A 17,871-nucleotide genomic window follows, 5' to 3' on the forward strand; every position below is an offset into this window, starting at 1 on the left:
TATGTTTTTTACTACTCTGTTTACTTCATTTTTTTTTTAGATTTTATTTATTTATTTGACAGAGATCACAAGTAGGCAGAGGGGCAGGCAGAGAGAGGAGGAAGCAGGCTCCCTACTGAGCAGAGAGCCCGATGTGGGGCTCAATCCCAGGACCCTGGAATCATGACCTGAGCCAAAGGCAGAGGCTTAACCCACTGAGCCACCCAGGCGCCCCTCTGTTTATTTCATTTTAATTACATATTAAATATGCAAAGCAAAACCGTAAAGTTAAAAAGAGTTCGTATTCATTTTATAAAAATTGATTTATAGTTCTACTAATGTAGTTTGACACAGTGAGGTCTTAAGTTTTCCTATAGGTTTTAAAAAACTCTGCAGCATGATCTAATTGTCTTTTATATCCCCTGAATATAAACAGTTTTTAATACACATTTAATGGAGTCTCTGTTTTATGTTATCATTTACCACCATCTGAATTGCATGTTTCTCTTTGTGTTAGATCAACCTCAAAACGTGCAATACCACCTCCCCTACCTCCTAAGGTGAGCTACTTAAAATTTCTGAATAAATCCTTTTTTAAGTAATATAATAATTAAATTTAAAAAATAATTTTATTAAATTTGTTCAATATTCTCTTAAATATATTTTATTTATTTATTTTAAAAAGACTTTATTTATTTATTTGACAGAGATCACAAGTAGGCAGACAGGCAGGCAGAGAGAGAAGGAAGCAAGCTTCCCGCTGAGCAGAGAGCCCAATGTGGGGCTCGATCCCCGGACCCTGGGATCATGATCTGAGCCGAAGGCAGAGGCTTTAACCCACTGAGCCACCCAGGCGCCCCTTAAATATATTTTAGATATAGTTTTCTTTAAGCAGGGATTACAAAGATGTAAAATATATATTAAAAAAGGGCTTCTTGAGAAATACAGTATTTGGATAGCTATAAGAAAAAGATAAAAATCAGTTACACTCATCTGAGGGAAAACTCATGGAGAAGAAATAGAAAGCATTCATCATTTATAATCCTCATTTACTACTCTAATTTGCTATTTCATTGGAGTCATACATACTTCATTAAGTCCTTGCTTGTTTGTACTAATTAAATACTTTGTTAATTGTTTATATGATGTTATCAGTTGAAATTATATCAGTTTGACTTAGGGATGATTAAAAGAAAAAGCCACATGGCAGGTTCTTTGTTGTGTTGGGACAGTAATTTCAGCTCTTATTTAGTTTGCTTACTTAGTGCAGTGATTGAATTATATAGAAGAAAGGAAAAAAATACATATCCCCATTCCGCTAAAGTCTTTGATGCATAATGATAATAGAGTGTTACTGTTTTATATCCAAATTTATTAAAGCACTTTTGTATCTTATTATCACTAGCCAAGGATAAACAGCTACCCTGAAGACAGCCTCCTAGATGAAGAAAAGTCATCAACTATAAAACGTTGTCCTGATTCAGAGAACAGAGCTCCCCAGTTTCTCAGAAGACAGAGTAGCCCGAGTTGTGGTCCTGTAACTGAGACTTCCTCTATGGATATGGCTAGCAGTATCAGCAGTCCTGGAGTGCATACAGCTAGATACTGTGATCTGGGTAAATAAAAGTGAAAACCGAAAAGGAGGCCATTTCCATATTTTAAAGAATGTCTTCAGTCAATCTTATAATTGTTTAAAGCTTTTGGAAGTTGTTTTTTAAAGTTCCACATGGATGGGCTATACAAGATTCAGTCCAGATCAATCCTAATTTGATCCGTTACTAAATATGGTAGAATCTTAGAATGATGAATGGATGTTCCTACCCTCCATTTCAGGATTGGTAGCAGAAGGTACACCTGTGTACCCATAACATTAGATAAGACTGTTTGTATAAATGTCTCATACAATAATTATATGTAATAAAAATGAAAGATTTTTAGGAAGATAAGAATAGGGAATAGAAGGGGTGGGCCCTTGCAGAGTATTAAAGGACTTGGTTGAGCCTTCATTAGGGGGAGCCAGTGCTAACAGGCATTCCTGATGAGCAAGAAGTAATAAACAAATGTACTGAACCATGAAAATCTGGATTGTGTTTTAAGTATAGTCTAGTATAAGAAAAGTGTGAGCTTCAGAAGATATATACTGGGAGATAGGACTAGAAGATAGATTGAAGTCCACTTTTGAAAGGCCTTGACTATCAGCATAGCATTCATATAGCATTTCTTTTTCTCACAATATGGGAAGATATTTGGTGCTTTCATGATGTAAGACCACTGCTAACTATGCAGTGCTACCTCTGTAGAATCTAGAGGAAGGCACCCAAGATACTTGTACTCATCTGCCAGTAGAGAATATTTCCCAGTAAATGATCACCCAAATGGTAAACAAGTATTGGGGGAAAGGGAAAATTATTTTTCATGGAAAGTACTTATTATATGTTCATTCGGCTTTTAACCATGATTCTTTTAGGAAATGGTGATGGTATTTCAAAACTGATTAGTGAAAATACAGAAGGATCAGCACAAGCACCACAGTTACCAAGGAAAAAGGACAAGCGAGATTTCCCAGTAGGTATAATAGGTGTTTGGTGATTAGTTGTAACTATTACCATGTTCATCATAAAAGAGGCTGTGTCTGTTTGGTGGGCAGGGGGCATAGTCTGTTTAAATCAAGAATTTGAATAACTGAAATTCCAAATATGTAGGGTTTTTTTTTAAGGTTTAAGAGATCTTTTAGCATTCAAAATCTTTTTTTTCCACAGAAACCTGCCATCAATGGCCTTCCACCCACCCCAAAAGTTCTGGTAAGGAATATTTCTATGTAAACCACTTGCCAGTTTCCATCTCTTTAGTTACAGCAGCAGATTTTTAAATTTTCTGTCAAGTACCTTGAGCTATTGAAAGGAAGGATTCACAAAATACAAAAGCATTAAATGCATTTTGATATGCCATGGATTAAATCATGTACCCTAATTTAAGTGACTTCGTTAGAATTTGGTGAGTTTTACTTTTTGTAAATATGGCATTTGGGTTCTCAGATTCAGTTGGCCTTCAAAGGCCAATTTGACTTTAATGTGGTATCAGTAGTACTGTGTTCTCTTCATAATGTGAGTTAAATATCTTTCTATCCCTGAAGCCATTTTCATATTGAACTATACATAGTGAACAGGAACAGGGAAGCTTATGTTAATGCTGGTTATGTGGCTCTTCAGGGTGCTTCAGCCAATCATAAGAAGGGGATGCTTTATAAATTATACCTTCTTATTAAGTAAATGTCTAATACATAATATAAATATTAGTCTTTTTGTCTGTTTCACTATTATGGAGTTATATTGTAATTATAATTACTATCATATTGCTCAGAAATATCATCCATTGTTTCACATTCTTAAACCTTAGTCCTAAAGGCAAGTGATAACTTAAAATTCCTAAAATGTATCACAGACATATGTAGATGTTTTGATAAATTTTATATTTTTGCTGTGAAGTACCAGATTATACAAGAGAGGAATGGGAGGCTGTCTTGGTAGAAGGAGTTAAATGATATCAAAATAGGAATGTTGTTTTGTAATGAGACCATAAACATATGCAGTAAGAGTCAGTTTACTATTTTGTAATAATCTTAGCTATTTCTAAGACTATATAAAATTATCTAACCAGATAAGTCAATATTTCTTTCTTTATAAATAAGATGGGAGCATGTTTTTCCAAAGTTTTTGATGGCTGCCCTTTGAAAATTAATTGTGCAACATCCTGGATACATCCTGATACAAAAGGTAAAATTTCTGAACTTTTAGTACATCTCTAATAAAATATTTGTTATGGAAAAGGATCTTTACGATCAGTGAACTGAGGTTGTTCACTGAGGATGACAGCGCATCCTGTCAGTTCTGATTAAATGAGACTGAATAGTCATCACAAGTGATTCAAACCATGATTAGGGATTTTCTGTTCTATAAAAGGACAATACTGGGACAATTGATAATTTCAATCAATAAAATCATTAGATTAAGTTAATAGTATTGTTTCAGTGTTTACTTCCTGATTTTGATTATTGTACTAAGATTATGTAAAACCTTTCTTTTTCTTTTCTTTTTTTTAAGAGATGCATACTGAAATGGGAATAAAGGGACATTGTGTTTCTAACTTAAATAGTTCAAAAAACAAAAAACCGTGTATATGGAGAGTGAAAAAAAGGATAAAGCAAAAGTAGTAAATGTTAATATTTGTGAAATCTGTGTGAAGGAGGATATTCAGGAATTATTTGTACTCTTAGAACTTTTCTGTAAATCTGAAATGATAACAAAATAACACTTTATTTTTAAAAATTTAAGTTGTATATTTTTAAAGTTAGAAAGCCTAATTAATACATAGAGGTAAAAATTTGGCATCAAATAGATCTGGGTTTGAATTCCTGCTCTGTCATTATTATATGACTTTGGAAAGATACTTAAAACCTCTAGTTCTCAGTGTGATCCTTTATAACAGAAATACTCTTTTTTTTTTTTAAGATTTATTTATTTATTTTAGAGAGAGGTAGAAAGTGAATGGGGTGAGGGGCAGATGGAGAGGGAGAGAGAATCCTTAAGCACACTTGGGCTAAGCAGGGAGCCAGATCTGGGGCTCCATCCCAGGACCCTGAGGTCATGACTTGAGCTGAAGGCAGACATTTAACCAACTGAGCCATCCAGGTGCCCCTAAGAGAATACTCTTAATATTCACCTTTTTGCAAGGAAGGAAGAAGCCTACCTACCTGAGTGTTTGGCAATTAGTAAATAGAGATTAGGCAGTAAAGGGTGTTCAGAAAATGTTTGTTCAACTTTAACACAGTAATAAAGACAAGTCATATAATGATCTGTTTTAAATACTACTATTAGAAAGTATAACAGAGGGGCGCCTGGGTGGCTCAATGGGTTAAGCCGCTGCCTTCGGCTCAGGTCATGATCTCAGGGTCCTGGGATTGAGTCCTGTGTTGGGCTCTCTGCTCAGCAGGGAGCCTGCTTCTCTCTCTCTCTCTCTCTCTCTGCCTGCCTCTCCATCTACTTGTGATTTCTCTCTGTCAAATAAATAAATAAAATCTTAAAAAAAAAAAAAAAGAAAGTATAACAGAGAAAATATTTTTATCGGTAAGGAAATGGGTTTCTTTGTGTGTTTGTAACTTTTTATTTTGGTATAATTTAAGATTTACAGAAAAGTTAGAATAATGCAGTGTAAGAAACGCCTCTATACTCAGAATCATCAGTTGTTTCTATTCTCTATCTACCTATAGGTGCATTTTTTTCTGAGTTACTTGTGAGTGCTTCCCTATACTTGATTTTGTATTTCCTAGGAACAAGAATTGTCTCTTACAAACCCATGGTACATTTGGGAAGATCAGGAAATTTATCATTGATGTAATCCCGTACAGTCCATATTTATGTATTTTTTTTAGTTGAAGTATAATCGACATCACATTTTGAAATTATTCTTTTCTTTTTTTTTTTTTAAGGTTTTTTTTTGTTGTTGTTTATTTATTTGACAGAGATCACAAGCAGGGGAAGTGGCAGGCAGAGGGAGAGGTAGAAGCAGGCTCCCCGCTGATCAGGGAGCCAGATGCAGGGCTCAACCCCAGGACCCTGGGATCATGACCTGAGCCAAAGGCAGACGCTTAACTGACTGAGCCATCCAGGCGACCCTAATTGTTTCAGTAATATTCTTTATTGGTTCCCATTCCTTTTTTCCCCAATCCAACAATATCCAGTTCAAGATCACATGATTCATTTAGCTACCACATCTTTTTAATCTCCTCTAGCCTGGAACAGCCCCTCAACCCTTTTTTATCTCTCTAAATCTTGACATTTTTGAGGCTATTTATTTTGTAGAATGTCCCTTAATTTGGGGGTCTGATGAGTCCTCATGGTGAGGTCAGGCAATGTATTTTTGGTGGAAATATGAAAGAAATGCTATTATGCTCTTTTCAGCGCATCCTGTCAGAAAGCACATTCTATGATCTTATCCAAATACTAGGATATCAACATTGACCAGCTGGTTAAGATGGTATTTGCTCATTTTCTCCACTGTCAAGTTACTATTTTTCCGTCTCTAGTTAATTAGTAATTACTTAATTTCCTAAGCTGGTTTAATAAGTACATTGGAATAAATAGAGACTATATAAATATTCTCTGTTCATTAGACTTTCACCAGCTTGTTTTAGCATTTATTGATAGTCCATTGACAATCCATTGAGATCTATGGACATTTCCCTTCTTTCCATTTATTTATGTATTTGTATTAGTTTGAACTTCTGAATTACTTTTTTATTCAGTGAGATATAATCTACTATTATTATTATTTACTTTAGCACTTAAATTGTCCCAGAATTTTTGAGCAGTGGGAGTTCCTATGTTCTTTTATTTAACATTTGATCACTTCCTTACTTTCTGGCACAGCAAGATTTCTAGGCACATCTTATACTTTCTTTGCCCCAGTATTGGAATCAGTCTTTTTCAACAGCTCTGGTTCTTTTTAGTGGAAGGTGGTATTTAGGAACCAAGACCTGGACACTAGGTGTGCCCATCATTTCTGGTGTGTCATGAATTATAATTTCTTTTAATTTATAGTTTCCTTTTGCCAAGAGTATTTGGGGTATCTGGCAAAAATATACAGCTGTAATGAAAAATTGTAAGACATAATTATGTTGGAAGGAAGGATTATATAAGTTACGTAACATAAAGCCAGGGAACGCCTGGGTGGCTAACTTGGTTAAGCATCTGCCTTCGGCTCAGGGCATGATCCCAGCATTCTGGGATCGAGTCCCACCTCGGACTCCTTGCTCAGTGGGAAGCCTACTGCTCCCTCTGCCTGCTGCTTCCCCTGCTTGTGTACTCTTACCCTCTCTGACAAATAAATAAAATCTTAAAAAAAATAAAAAGTTAAAGCCAGAGTGAATGAGTAATAGAAAATACATAGAAATGAGTAATAGAAATACATAGAATGAAATACATAGAATAGAAATACATAGAATGAGTAATAGAAAATACATCTGCTTTTTTAAAAATGAGATCAGAATTGGAGAAAGAGGTAAAGAATATGGCATGAATTTCAGAAAACAGTTTTTCTTTGGATGGGTGGATGGCTATCTAATTTTCAACACCATTAAAGGAGCACCTGGGTGGCTCAGTCTGTTAAGTGTTCGACTCTTGATTTTGACTCAGGTCATGATCTCAGGGTTGTGGGATTGAGCTCTTCTTCAGGATCCATACTCCGTGCTGAATCTGCTGGAGTTCTTTCTCTCCCTCTGCTCCTCCTCCCACTCTTGCACTCTGTAAATAAATACATACATATATACATACAATATTTTTTTAAAAAAACTAAAGTATTAAGCAATTTTACTAAATTATTTCAGAAAATGATAGTAAATTCTGGTGATTTATTTCAACTATTTTAGATCAGTACATTATTTTTGGAACTGAAGATGGTATTTACACATTGAATCTCAATGAGCTACATGAGGCTACAATGGAACAGGTAATTTAGGAGTTTTAACTCAAGTAATTAGTTTGGGTACATTGAATAAAAGAAATCTTTTAAATAAATTTTTACGGGCCTCAGTTTTAATTTTTATGATTTAAAGATTTAAGGAGGTGAAATTTTACTCTTTACATGTTCATGCTACAAGATTTTTTTTTTTTTTTCCTGTAAGGTTTTGGTAATTTACTAAAGGGTGGAAAATAGTAATTTTTATACTATTTCAGACTGTTGGAATTTGGAAGTTAAAGCATTAAGGGAATGAAAATTGGAGAATTTTAATTACCTTTTTTTCTTTATAGTTATTTCCACGAAAATGTACTTGGCTCTATGTTATCAATAATACTTTAATGTCATTATCAGGTATGTATCTAATAAAAATAATATGAAAGGTAAACTATAGACAAGCAGAGAAATAAACTTTTTTTAATTGAACTATAATTGACACAAGAGAAATGTAATTTTAATATACAGTGTTTTTAAATGTTATTCATTACTTTGGGTAACTATGGTATAGTAACTTTGAGACTTGGAGATGTTTTCTACCAACTTAGAATGGAAAGAAACCTTGAGAAAGAACCTGTGTTCAGTTAAGGCACTTCCCAAATCTGCCCAGGATCTAAGCACCCAAGAAGTAGTAGTATCACAGTGATTATCGCCTGAGGCCACCCCTTTTCACTCAGGAACCCCCCCCCAACTATCCTAGTACCATTTGCCTTCCTTTGAGAATTAACAGTTGAAGGGAAAGTAAAGGATTTAGCCGCTTCCTTTCTCTGTGATTTGAGCAAGTCATCCTCTCTGAGCCTTTGTTTTCGTAACTGTAAAATGAGGATGATGGAAACAATACCAGCCTCATGAAGCTGCTGTGAGGATTAAATGAGATGATAGCAAACACTTCACTTACACAGTGAGGGCTTACACAGGTGTTTGCTGACAGCATTCATGTTATTATGGACCAGATGGTATAACCATTTTGGACTGATGTTTTAAACTCTTAGAAATAAGTGTATTCCAGAGCAGCCTCTTCTGTTATTTTTGTGTTTTCCTTTTTGGTGGTTGTTGGGAGGCAGGTAGGTGGTATTTGGGGTGCTTTTTTTTTTTTTTCCCAATTCTTACCTACCAAAACCTTTTTTTTTGCATTTTAGATTTAAGTGACTACCCAGAGGTTTGCTGCTCACTTTCATTCTGATAGTAGAGTACAAGAGAGTTAATTATTTCTCTCTGTCTCTTAATAAACCTAATGTTATCAATTACTAAAATAGCATTCACCCCTCTCTCTACTTAGAATAATTAATTATTTTAGTATTTCTTAAGTTTTTTTCAGTTTTTCTCTATATGTGAGTATTATATCCTGGCTCTTATTTACTGTACTGTCAGACTTTTTAGTACCTTTCAGCTACTTATGCTTTAAAGCATCAGTGCTAATACACAGCCTTACTGTGATCATTATGAATTGTGGCCTAATTTAAGAAATGTCATTTTCATAATTTTAAGTATGTCTTTATAACTTGAACTCTTCCACTAACCATTGCCTAATAGAGATTCTTCAGAAATTTATGTATCTGAGCTGATGACACTGTTTACAAAGAACATATTATTTGATTGTGCATAAATGACTTCCATAAAGCTGGGGTCCTTGAAAAAGTACTTAATTGCTTTGATTTTAATTATGTTTCCCCCAGTTTTTTAACTTTTTTCACCAAAATATTAATATATACTGTTATAAAAATAAACTTAAACCTGGTTCTGTTTAACAATTCTGATTTGCATACATATAATATCACTTTCCTCTTACTCTCATAGCTGTTTTTATCCCTCCTCATACCTGCCTTTGGCTATAAGCTTAAAAACCACACAGAATACATTTTATATATATACCACACAGAATACATTATATATATAAAATATTTTATATATATATATTATATATATATATAAAATCACTTGGAAAATGGGTAAAAGTTAGCCTGTAAATTAGTTATTTCCATATCTAGTTAAAATGAGCAATACTACTGAATGCAGGTAAGTAGCAGAACTCAGTAGGGCAAGACATCATTCTGCCTAAGGGTCTTTGTTTGTGGTGGACATGCACACATACATATACATGTGTGTTTAATTACCTAGCTAGCTACTAGCAGGGAATGGAGATAGGAAGGCTATGGTATGGTGTCAGGCATAATGTTTGCATTCTAAGAAAACACAGGGAGTTTTGTTGGGGGTAAGACTCAGTACTGTATCATAAGACTATATCATACACAGTTAACCCTTGAATAATACAGAGGTTAGGGTTGCGGACCCCCCGAGCACTTTGAAAATCCCTCTAACTGGGGCACCTGGGTGGCTCAGTGGGTTGAGCCACTGCCTTCAGCTCAGGTCATGATCTCAGGGTCCTGGGATCGAGTCCTGCATCGGGCTCTCTGCTCAGCAGGGAGCCTGCTTCCCTCTCTCTCTCTGCCTGCCTCTCAGTCTACTTGTGATTTCTCTCTGTCAAATAAATAAATGAAATCTTTAAAAAAAAAAAAAAAAGAAAGAAAAAAAAAGAAAATCCCTCTAACTTATGAGTCTCCAAAAACTTAAGTACTTTCAGCCTCTTGCTGACTGGAAGTCTTACCAGTAACATAAACAGTTGATTACCACATGTTTATATGTTATATGTGTTTTATACTATATTCTTATAATAAAGTAAGAATCTTATTAAGAAAATCATAAGAGAAAATACATTAACAGTACTGTACTGTACTTATGTTTAAGAAGGTTCACTTAACCTAAGAAGGTTCACTATAACCAGACCCACAGAGTTCAAACTCATGTTTAAGGGTCAACTGTATATTTATGTTTTCTAGTAGTAAACTGATAAACACTTGTTCTGTGTTGTTGTAGTACCATACTGTACATAATAAGGAGTCAGTAGGTATTTTCCTTATCTTTGCCTGCTTAACACACCTGTGGTTTTGATTGTATGGAAATTGTATTATCCTGGTATTATGTCACATAATATTAGTTTGCTTTTCTTTTCTTAGTATTTTTATCTGTTGTTATATTTAAGACCTCATTCATAATTTTAAACCAAAGTAATTTGATAAATTCTTGATCAATAGGTCTATCCCAGAAAGATAGCGTAATATAGTTTTACAGAATTTCCCGTGTTATATACTAAAATACTCACATGCACATCATTATAACTCAGTCCCCTTACAACAATGTTTAACAGTTTTTTCTTTCTGTGCTGGCTTAATTAAGGCTTATATATATTCTGCCCAGATCACCTGTTAGTCAAAATATACCTAATTCATGTATTAGGAAACATAATTATCTACTTTCTTAAAACTCTGTTATCTTTCAAAATATACTAACTGTGTTTTTGTTTTTTGTTTGTGTGTATGTGTGTTTCTATTTTACTTGGCTCTTTGAACATTTCTGGACTACCTCATTATAGAAGGTAATTATGTTTTCTTTTGCTTGAAAATTCTTGTTTTTCTGCTATAAAAGATTCTAATGAAAGTAACATGTTTCTCTTTTATAGGAAAAACCTTTCAACTCTATTCTCATAACCTTATAGCTTTGTTTGAACAAGCCAAAAAACCAGGATTAGCTGCCCATATTCAAACTCACAGGTTTCCAGATCGCATACTACCAAGGTACAAAATATTTTAATTCTGTTGGGAGTGAGGGGTATTAATATCTTTTTTTTTTTTTTTTAATAGCCAGTTTTTGGGGCATCTGGGTGGCTCAGTGGGTAAAAGCCTCTGCCTTCGGCTCAGGTCATGATCCCAGAGTCCTGGGATCGAGCCCTGCATCAGGCTCTCTGCTCAGTGGGGAACCTGCATCCTCCTCTTTCTCTCTGCCTGCTTCTCTGCCTACTTGTAATCTGTCTGTCAAATAAATAAATAAATAAAATCTTTTTAAAAATAAATAAATAAAGTAAAATAGCCAGTTTTCCTTTCCCACTAAAAAACTTCCTTTGTTTAATTCTGAAAGGTAGTTTATACTAAAGTGCACTTCATGTAGAATTCAAAAGATCAGTGTTTCCTTAGCTTGACTGTGCAGGAGGACCACTTACAGAATTTTATAAATATAGATTCCCAGGTCCTATCAGTTCTGGAGAATCAGGTAGTTTGGGGGCTGGAGTCTACGATTGGTTTTGTAAAGCTCCTTGACTGGCTCTGGTGCAGCCAAGTCACAAATCACTGTCTGGGAGCCGCTGCAGGAGAGTCCGTTTATATTGTCCTGTGTTTCAGAAAGTTCGCTTTAACAACAAAGATTCCTGATACAAAAGGCTGCCACAAATGTTGCATAGGTAAGTAACCGCTATTTCTCAAACTGGATGATTAGAATTTTGAACATTTTTTAAAATCTTTAAGACCACAGAGAGTCTTAGGAAATAAGAAGGAAGGTAGGCTTTATATTTGTTTTTAATAAGTAGTTAAGGACAAGTAGTTAAGGACAAGTCTGAAGCACAAGACTGTGTGGCAGGACATGGCTTAAAAATGTTTGGAGATAATAGTCCTAATGCTTTCTCAGAGAATAGTGTTCCTAGTGTTTTTTAACCAAACTCCCTGAGTCTCCCAAATCTCTCCTAGCTTACCATTTATTAAATGGTAAGTACATTTATTTAACACCTCCATTTATGTAACCATTACAGGTTAGTGCTCTACAAGCATTATTATAGGACTTTAGCTAACTATGAAGTTAGAAGGAACAGTCCACGTAAGACCACCCTCACTTCTGACACCAATTGCAAGTTTGGGGGGTTTCCAAAACCACCCTAATGTTAAAAAATTCTCTAGAAGGGGACACGTGGGTGGTTCAGTGGGTTAAGCCTCTGCCTTCAGCTCAGGTCATGATCTCAGGGTCCTGGGATCGAGCCCCACATTGGGCTCTCTGCTTGGCGGGGAGCCTGCTTCTCCCTCTCTGTCTGTCTGTCTGTATGCCTACTTGTGATCTCTCTCTGTCAAACAAATAAATAAAATCTTTAAAAAAAATTCTCTAGAAGGACTCAACTCACTGAAAGTGGTTATACTCATAGTCACAATTTATTACAGGGAAGGGATAGAAATTAAAATCAGCCAAGAGAGAATGGGCATAGGGCAGAGTCTGGGAATAGCACCAAACATAGAGCTTCTGTTGTCCTCTCCCACTGGAGTAATAAACAGTGTTGCTTTTCTGGCAGTGATGTGTTACAATATACATGGAGCATACTCCAGCCTCAATACTCAGAGTTTTTATTAGGGCTCCCTCACACAGGCTTGGTTGTCCACATGGCCGATTTCAGCATCCAATCCCTCGGAAGGTCATTTGATACTGCATGACACAAACCCCTATCCTAAATCACATTGTTGGTCTATTTGGCATGACTGTCCCTCCCCTAAAAATGTCCAGTGTTGCGAGCCCCCACTCTAAATCATATTGTTAGAATATTCAGTGACCCAAGGTCCCAGGCAAAGACACTCCTATCAGACATGACATTCCTGAGGCTTTGAGATTACCTCCTACAAGGAGGGCAAACGCCAGACTTCCTTTGGAGCAAGGTTGAATTTTGTAATATATAATTATTTTACCTCATGTAACCCTCAGAAAATACCATGACATTTGTTATGTTGCTAGTAAGAAACAGAACCTGGGGTCAGACCTGGTCCATGACTTCAGATCCTGGCTCTTAACTTCCCATTTAATTCTGTTTGTTGAAGCAGTGAGGTTTTTCATTGATCTTCATGCTGCATAGTTCCATGGGATACTTTCTTAGTTATAAACAAATTTCTTAAGCATTTTTCTAAGTAGAGTCAGGTCCATGTCTGTTATCAGATTCCCAAGATCTAAGACTCAAGAAGGGTCTAGAAGTTTACAATCTAAGGTGTAAACTCATAAATATATTAAGATAGAGCTTATTTGCAAATAACTACTTTTACAATCAGTATTCATAGTTGCTGATGGGAGTCAAATTGGGGAGAAAGAAAGACCAATTATGAGTTTCTGTAGATTTGAATCAAGTTAAGTTACATCTTTAGTAAATATAAAAGTTATTTTCATCTTGCCTTAAGTAAACTACTATGCCAAAGATGAAATCATAGATTTCAGTTGCTTCCTAGACTTTGTTTCAGTCAGTTTACTTAAACAGCTCCTTAGGTTGCATACTAGTTTAGATGTTTTACTGTTTAAAACAGTCGCTTGTAGAAGGTTCCTGTGTTTAACAAACTAGTCTATTAAAGATGTTTAGAAGCAATTACACATAATTTAAAATTTGAGATAAGAGAGTGAAAAGGAAAGGGTAACAAAGCCAAAAAAAAGATTTCATTTTTCTTTACTTATTTTTATCGTCCTTGTGAACAGAAACAGTCATTTTTCTTTATCAGCTATGTAATCACTTCAGATCATTTCTTCCATCCATATTTTGATATCAATGGCAAGCCACATTTCCTTGTTTTTCCCATGTATCAGCATTGCTTAGATGAGCATTACTCAGTTGTTGCTTTTAATGAACTCAACTAATTGTGTTTTCATATCAAGGTACTCAGTGTTTTGGTTGTGTCTGTTTTGCTTTGTTTTTTTCCAGTCAGAAACCCTTACACAGGACATAAATACCTCTGTGGAGCTTTACAGTCTGGAATTGTTTTACTTCAGTGGTATGAGCCAATGCAGAAGTTCATGTTGATAAAGGTATATATTACTTTGTTTATAGTTTTCTTCTTTAGAAAACACTAGTATATAACTGAAGCTAAAATTATATGATCTCAGGGTGCCTGGGTGGCTCAATCAGTTGAGTATCAGACTTAATTTTGGTTCAGGTCATCAGCTCAAGGTTGTGAGATTGCTCCCATGTTAGACTCCACGCTGAGCATAGAGCCTGCTTAAGATTCTCTCTCTCCCTCTCGGGTATTATGCTTCGCGAAATAAGTCAATCAGAGAAAGACAATTATCATATGATCTCCCTGATTTGAGGAAGTTAAGAGGCAATGTAGGGGGTGTGGGGGGTTAGGAAAAAGAATAAATGAAACAAGAGGGGATCAGGAGGGAGACAAACCATAAGAGACTCTTAATCTCACAAAACAAACCGAGGTTTGCCGGTGGGGAGCGGGGTAGGTAGAGGGAGGTGGGGTTATGGACATTGGAGAGGGTATGTGCTATGGTGAATGCTGTGAAGTGTGTAAACCTGGCGATTCACAGACATGTACTCCTGGGGCTAATAATACATTATATGTTAATTTAAAAATTAAAAATTTTAAAAAAAATTCTCTCTCTCCCTCTCCACCTACCCCTCCTCCCTCTTCTCAAAAAAAAAAATACAAAATGTTTAAAATTATATGGTCTCAATGCTACTATCTGGGATCTACACATTTACAGTTATTTATGGGTGTTTACTTGCTTTAGGGGTTTTTGTATTCTTGTTAAAGTTTCTCTTTAACTTCTGTTAATAAACTTATAGAAACATTACAGCCATAAAGATGAATCTGGCCAATTCTCTAAAACATAATGTTACAGAAAATTCAACCTTATCATGGTCACTTTAGAGGCAGTCCTTTATTAGAAGTAGATCAATCAAGAAAGCCTTTCTGTTGGCTTTATTCAACATTATGAATGGGGGAGATTATTTCTAAATTATACTTCTGTTGTTTATTTTTTGCAGCACTTTGATTTTCCTTTGCCAAGTCCTTTGAATGTTTTTGAAATGCTAGTAATACCAGAACAGGAGTACCCTATGGTCTGTGTAGCTATTAGCAAGGGTACTGAATCAAATCAGGTTGTTCAGTTTGAGACAATCAATTTGAACTCTGCATCTTCATGGTTTACAGAAATTGGCGCAGGTAAGTGTTTTTAACCTTAGGTTAAAATATTGAGACTTTTACATATTTTAAAAGAAGCAGAGGGTGCCTGGGTGGCTCAGTGGGTTAAAGCCTCTGCCTTCAGCTCAGGTCATAATCTCAGGGTCCTGGGATCAAACCCCACATCGGACTCTCTGCTCAGCCGGGAGCCTGCTTCCTCCTCTCTTTCTGCTGCCTCTCTGTTTGTGATCTCTCTCTGTCAAATAAATAAGTAAAACCTTAAAAAAAAAAAAAAAAAAAAGAAGAAGAAGCAGAGTAAGCTCAATTAGCATGGGCTGGTTCAAAGAGTTAGTCAGCATAGGTTTCCAAGTAAGTCCAGAAGAACATGTACATATTATTTATGATCTCTGTATGCCTGAGGCAATTGATACAAATTATTTTACCAAGAAAAATTTTAATGATTCCTGACATAAAAAGACCTTAGTTGTTAACAGTTAATTTTTGAACTTACTAAATACTTGAATTTTCTAAGACATTTTTCGGATTTTATCAGCTTCTCAAGCAAAGAGAAGCTCTATCATTTTTCCCCCCACACTTCCTAGAATCATTAGGTTCAGGTGCTTTTCAGACTTGACTAGAAGCTTGTGTGACCTCCAAGCTTTACCATTTAAAGATACTGGGAAATGGCCCTTGTGCTTTTTAAGAATGGTTTGCTAGCCTAGGATTTTACCCAATGTGTCTCATTGAAAGCTTTGAAAAGGTTGGGAAGATTATTCTTAAACTTTAAAATTGAAACAAATCAACCAAGAATTTTTAAAAACCTACAAATTAAGTGAGATGAAGGGGATCTTTTACTGTTTGGTTTGCTAGTGTATTATTTGATCATTTGTAACCCTATATTTATCTTTTTTTACATCTGAAGTCCAGCAAGGTTCAGTTAGAACTATTTCATTACTTACTACTGTTATATTTCCTTATTACCTTGTGAAGAAATTTGTTACAAGCATCAAATTTGACCGTTCTTATTAAATATCTTATTAAATATCTTTTGCTCATTTATAAGCTAAATTATAAGAACTCTTTATACAACCCAGCTATTGAAGTTGATGTAGAACCACACCAATGTCACTTTGGGAATAAGATTCAATATGAACCAGTGGTGTTCTGATATTTAACAACAGGCACTTGGGGTACAGAGAAGCCTGGCTTATAGCAGTTGTCCATTTCTGTGGTATAAATACTCCCATCAAGGGAATCTTTTAAACTACCAACCTGATGTCATGTGGCTCACAAAATTCCTGAAGATGCAAATAACATTGTTTTATTATCATGAAATATAAACAGCCCAAAAAAACATGTTTCTATTATGTAGTTACAGCTAAAAAGAAGAGTTATACATCAGTTTATTTAAAAACAAAGATCATTTTTGGTAGACAGACCCAACTTTTTTTTTTTTTAAACTGGTTAGTATATAATAGTAGTATAGAGCAAGGCATTTCATATAGTTATCTGTATTTGCACCCACCTTCCTCTGTTTGATATAGTAAGAGGTTACATTGCTCAAAGATAAACATTTAGTAAGTCTTTTTTTTTAATTTGTGAGTTGAGAGCTTTGTGGTTTTTTTGTTTCTGTTTTTGTTTTTAAGATATTTATTTATTTATTTATTTATTTGACAGAGAGAGAGAGAGATGACAAGTAGGGAGAAATGGAAGGCAGAGAGAGAGAGGAGGAAGCAGGTTCCCCACTGAGGGGCTCAATCCCAGGATCCTGAGATCTTGACCCAAGCCGAAGACAGAGGATCAACCCACTGAGCCACCCCGGTGCCCCTGGTGGGGGTGGGAGGGTTGCTTTGTTTTTTAATGCCAGAGGTTACTATTCTACCCACTTTGAACATTGTCTAGGCTAAAATTAAGGCAGACCCAAAATTACTTTCTGAGAACCAGGACTCTGTTTAAGGGTAATCATTCATATCAAGCAGAGGTTGTCCTTATTAGGCTTCTCCATTTTTGCAGATGATTGTTAATCCACCTCCCATCTGTGTTCATTGTTGAGGTCAGGCCTTGAGTTGGCAACAGTTTTAACAGTTAAAATGAACTCCTATTCCAAGACTCTTTCAATCTTAGTTTGATTTATTACTGTAGTATCGTTATCTCCAAGGGTGATGCTTAGCAAATTATCAGCACTCAGTAAATATTTGTTGAATAAATGCATGTATGTAGATTTAGTGAGAAAAACTATATTTTGGGGTGTTGCCTGAGGGACCAATGGTTGATCAGTTCTGTAGATCTAAATGCTTCACTTTGCACTTTTTGAAAGGTCCACAAACCCCCAAAGTAATATATAAAACTTGTGTTTATGTTCAAATGTGCAGTTTCTAAGGAAGAGGGCTTCCCAAAGAGATACAATTAAAAACAACTGCTAGGGGCGCCTGGGTGGCTCAGTGGGTTAAGCCGCTGCCTTCGGCTCAGGTCATGATCTCAGGGTCCTGGGATCGAGTGCCGCATCGGGCTCTCTGCTCAGCAGGGAGCCTGCTTCCCTCTCTCTCTCTGCCTGCCTCTCTGTCTACTTGTGATTTCTCTCTGTCAAATAAATAAATAAAATCTTTAAAAAAATAAATAAAAACAACTGCTA

General features: G+C 35.6%; 1 protein-coding gene across 1 annotated transcript in view; it reads left to right on the top strand.

Moving 5' to 3' along the window:
* Positions 1–17,871, top strand: part of MAP4K5 (mitogen-activated protein kinase kinase kinase kinase 5) — a 108,111-nt gene that overhangs the window by 77,797 nt on the left and 12,443 nt on the right. The window contains exons 17-28 of the mRNA XM_044231533.1: positions 497–539; positions 1,385–1,595; positions 2,447–2,544; positions 2,739–2,780; positions 3,668–3,752; positions 7,403–7,482; positions 7,785–7,845; positions 10,234–10,236; positions 11,006–11,120; positions 11,721–11,779; positions 14,033–14,136; positions 15,104–15,281. Of these exons, the coding sequence (XP_044087468.1) occupies positions 497–539; positions 1,385–1,595; positions 2,447–2,544; positions 2,739–2,780; positions 3,668–3,752; positions 7,403–7,482; positions 7,785–7,845; positions 10,234–10,236; positions 11,006–11,120; positions 11,721–11,779; positions 14,033–14,136; positions 15,104–15,281 (1,079 nt within the window). The remainder of the gene's footprint in view (positions 1–496; positions 540–1,384; positions 1,596–2,446; positions 2,545–2,738; positions 2,781–3,667; positions 3,753–7,402; positions 7,483–7,784; positions 7,846–10,233; positions 10,237–11,005; positions 11,121–11,720; positions 11,780–14,032; positions 14,137–15,103; positions 15,282–17,871) is intronic.

The sequence above is a fragment of the Neovison vison genome, chromosome 13 (assembly GCF_020171115.1).
Source record: "Neovison vison isolate M4711 chromosome 13, ASM_NN_V1, whole genome shotgun sequence".
In the NCBI taxonomy this organism is placed as follows: domain Eukaryota; kingdom Metazoa; phylum Chordata; class Mammalia; order Carnivora; family Mustelidae; genus Neogale; species Neogale vison.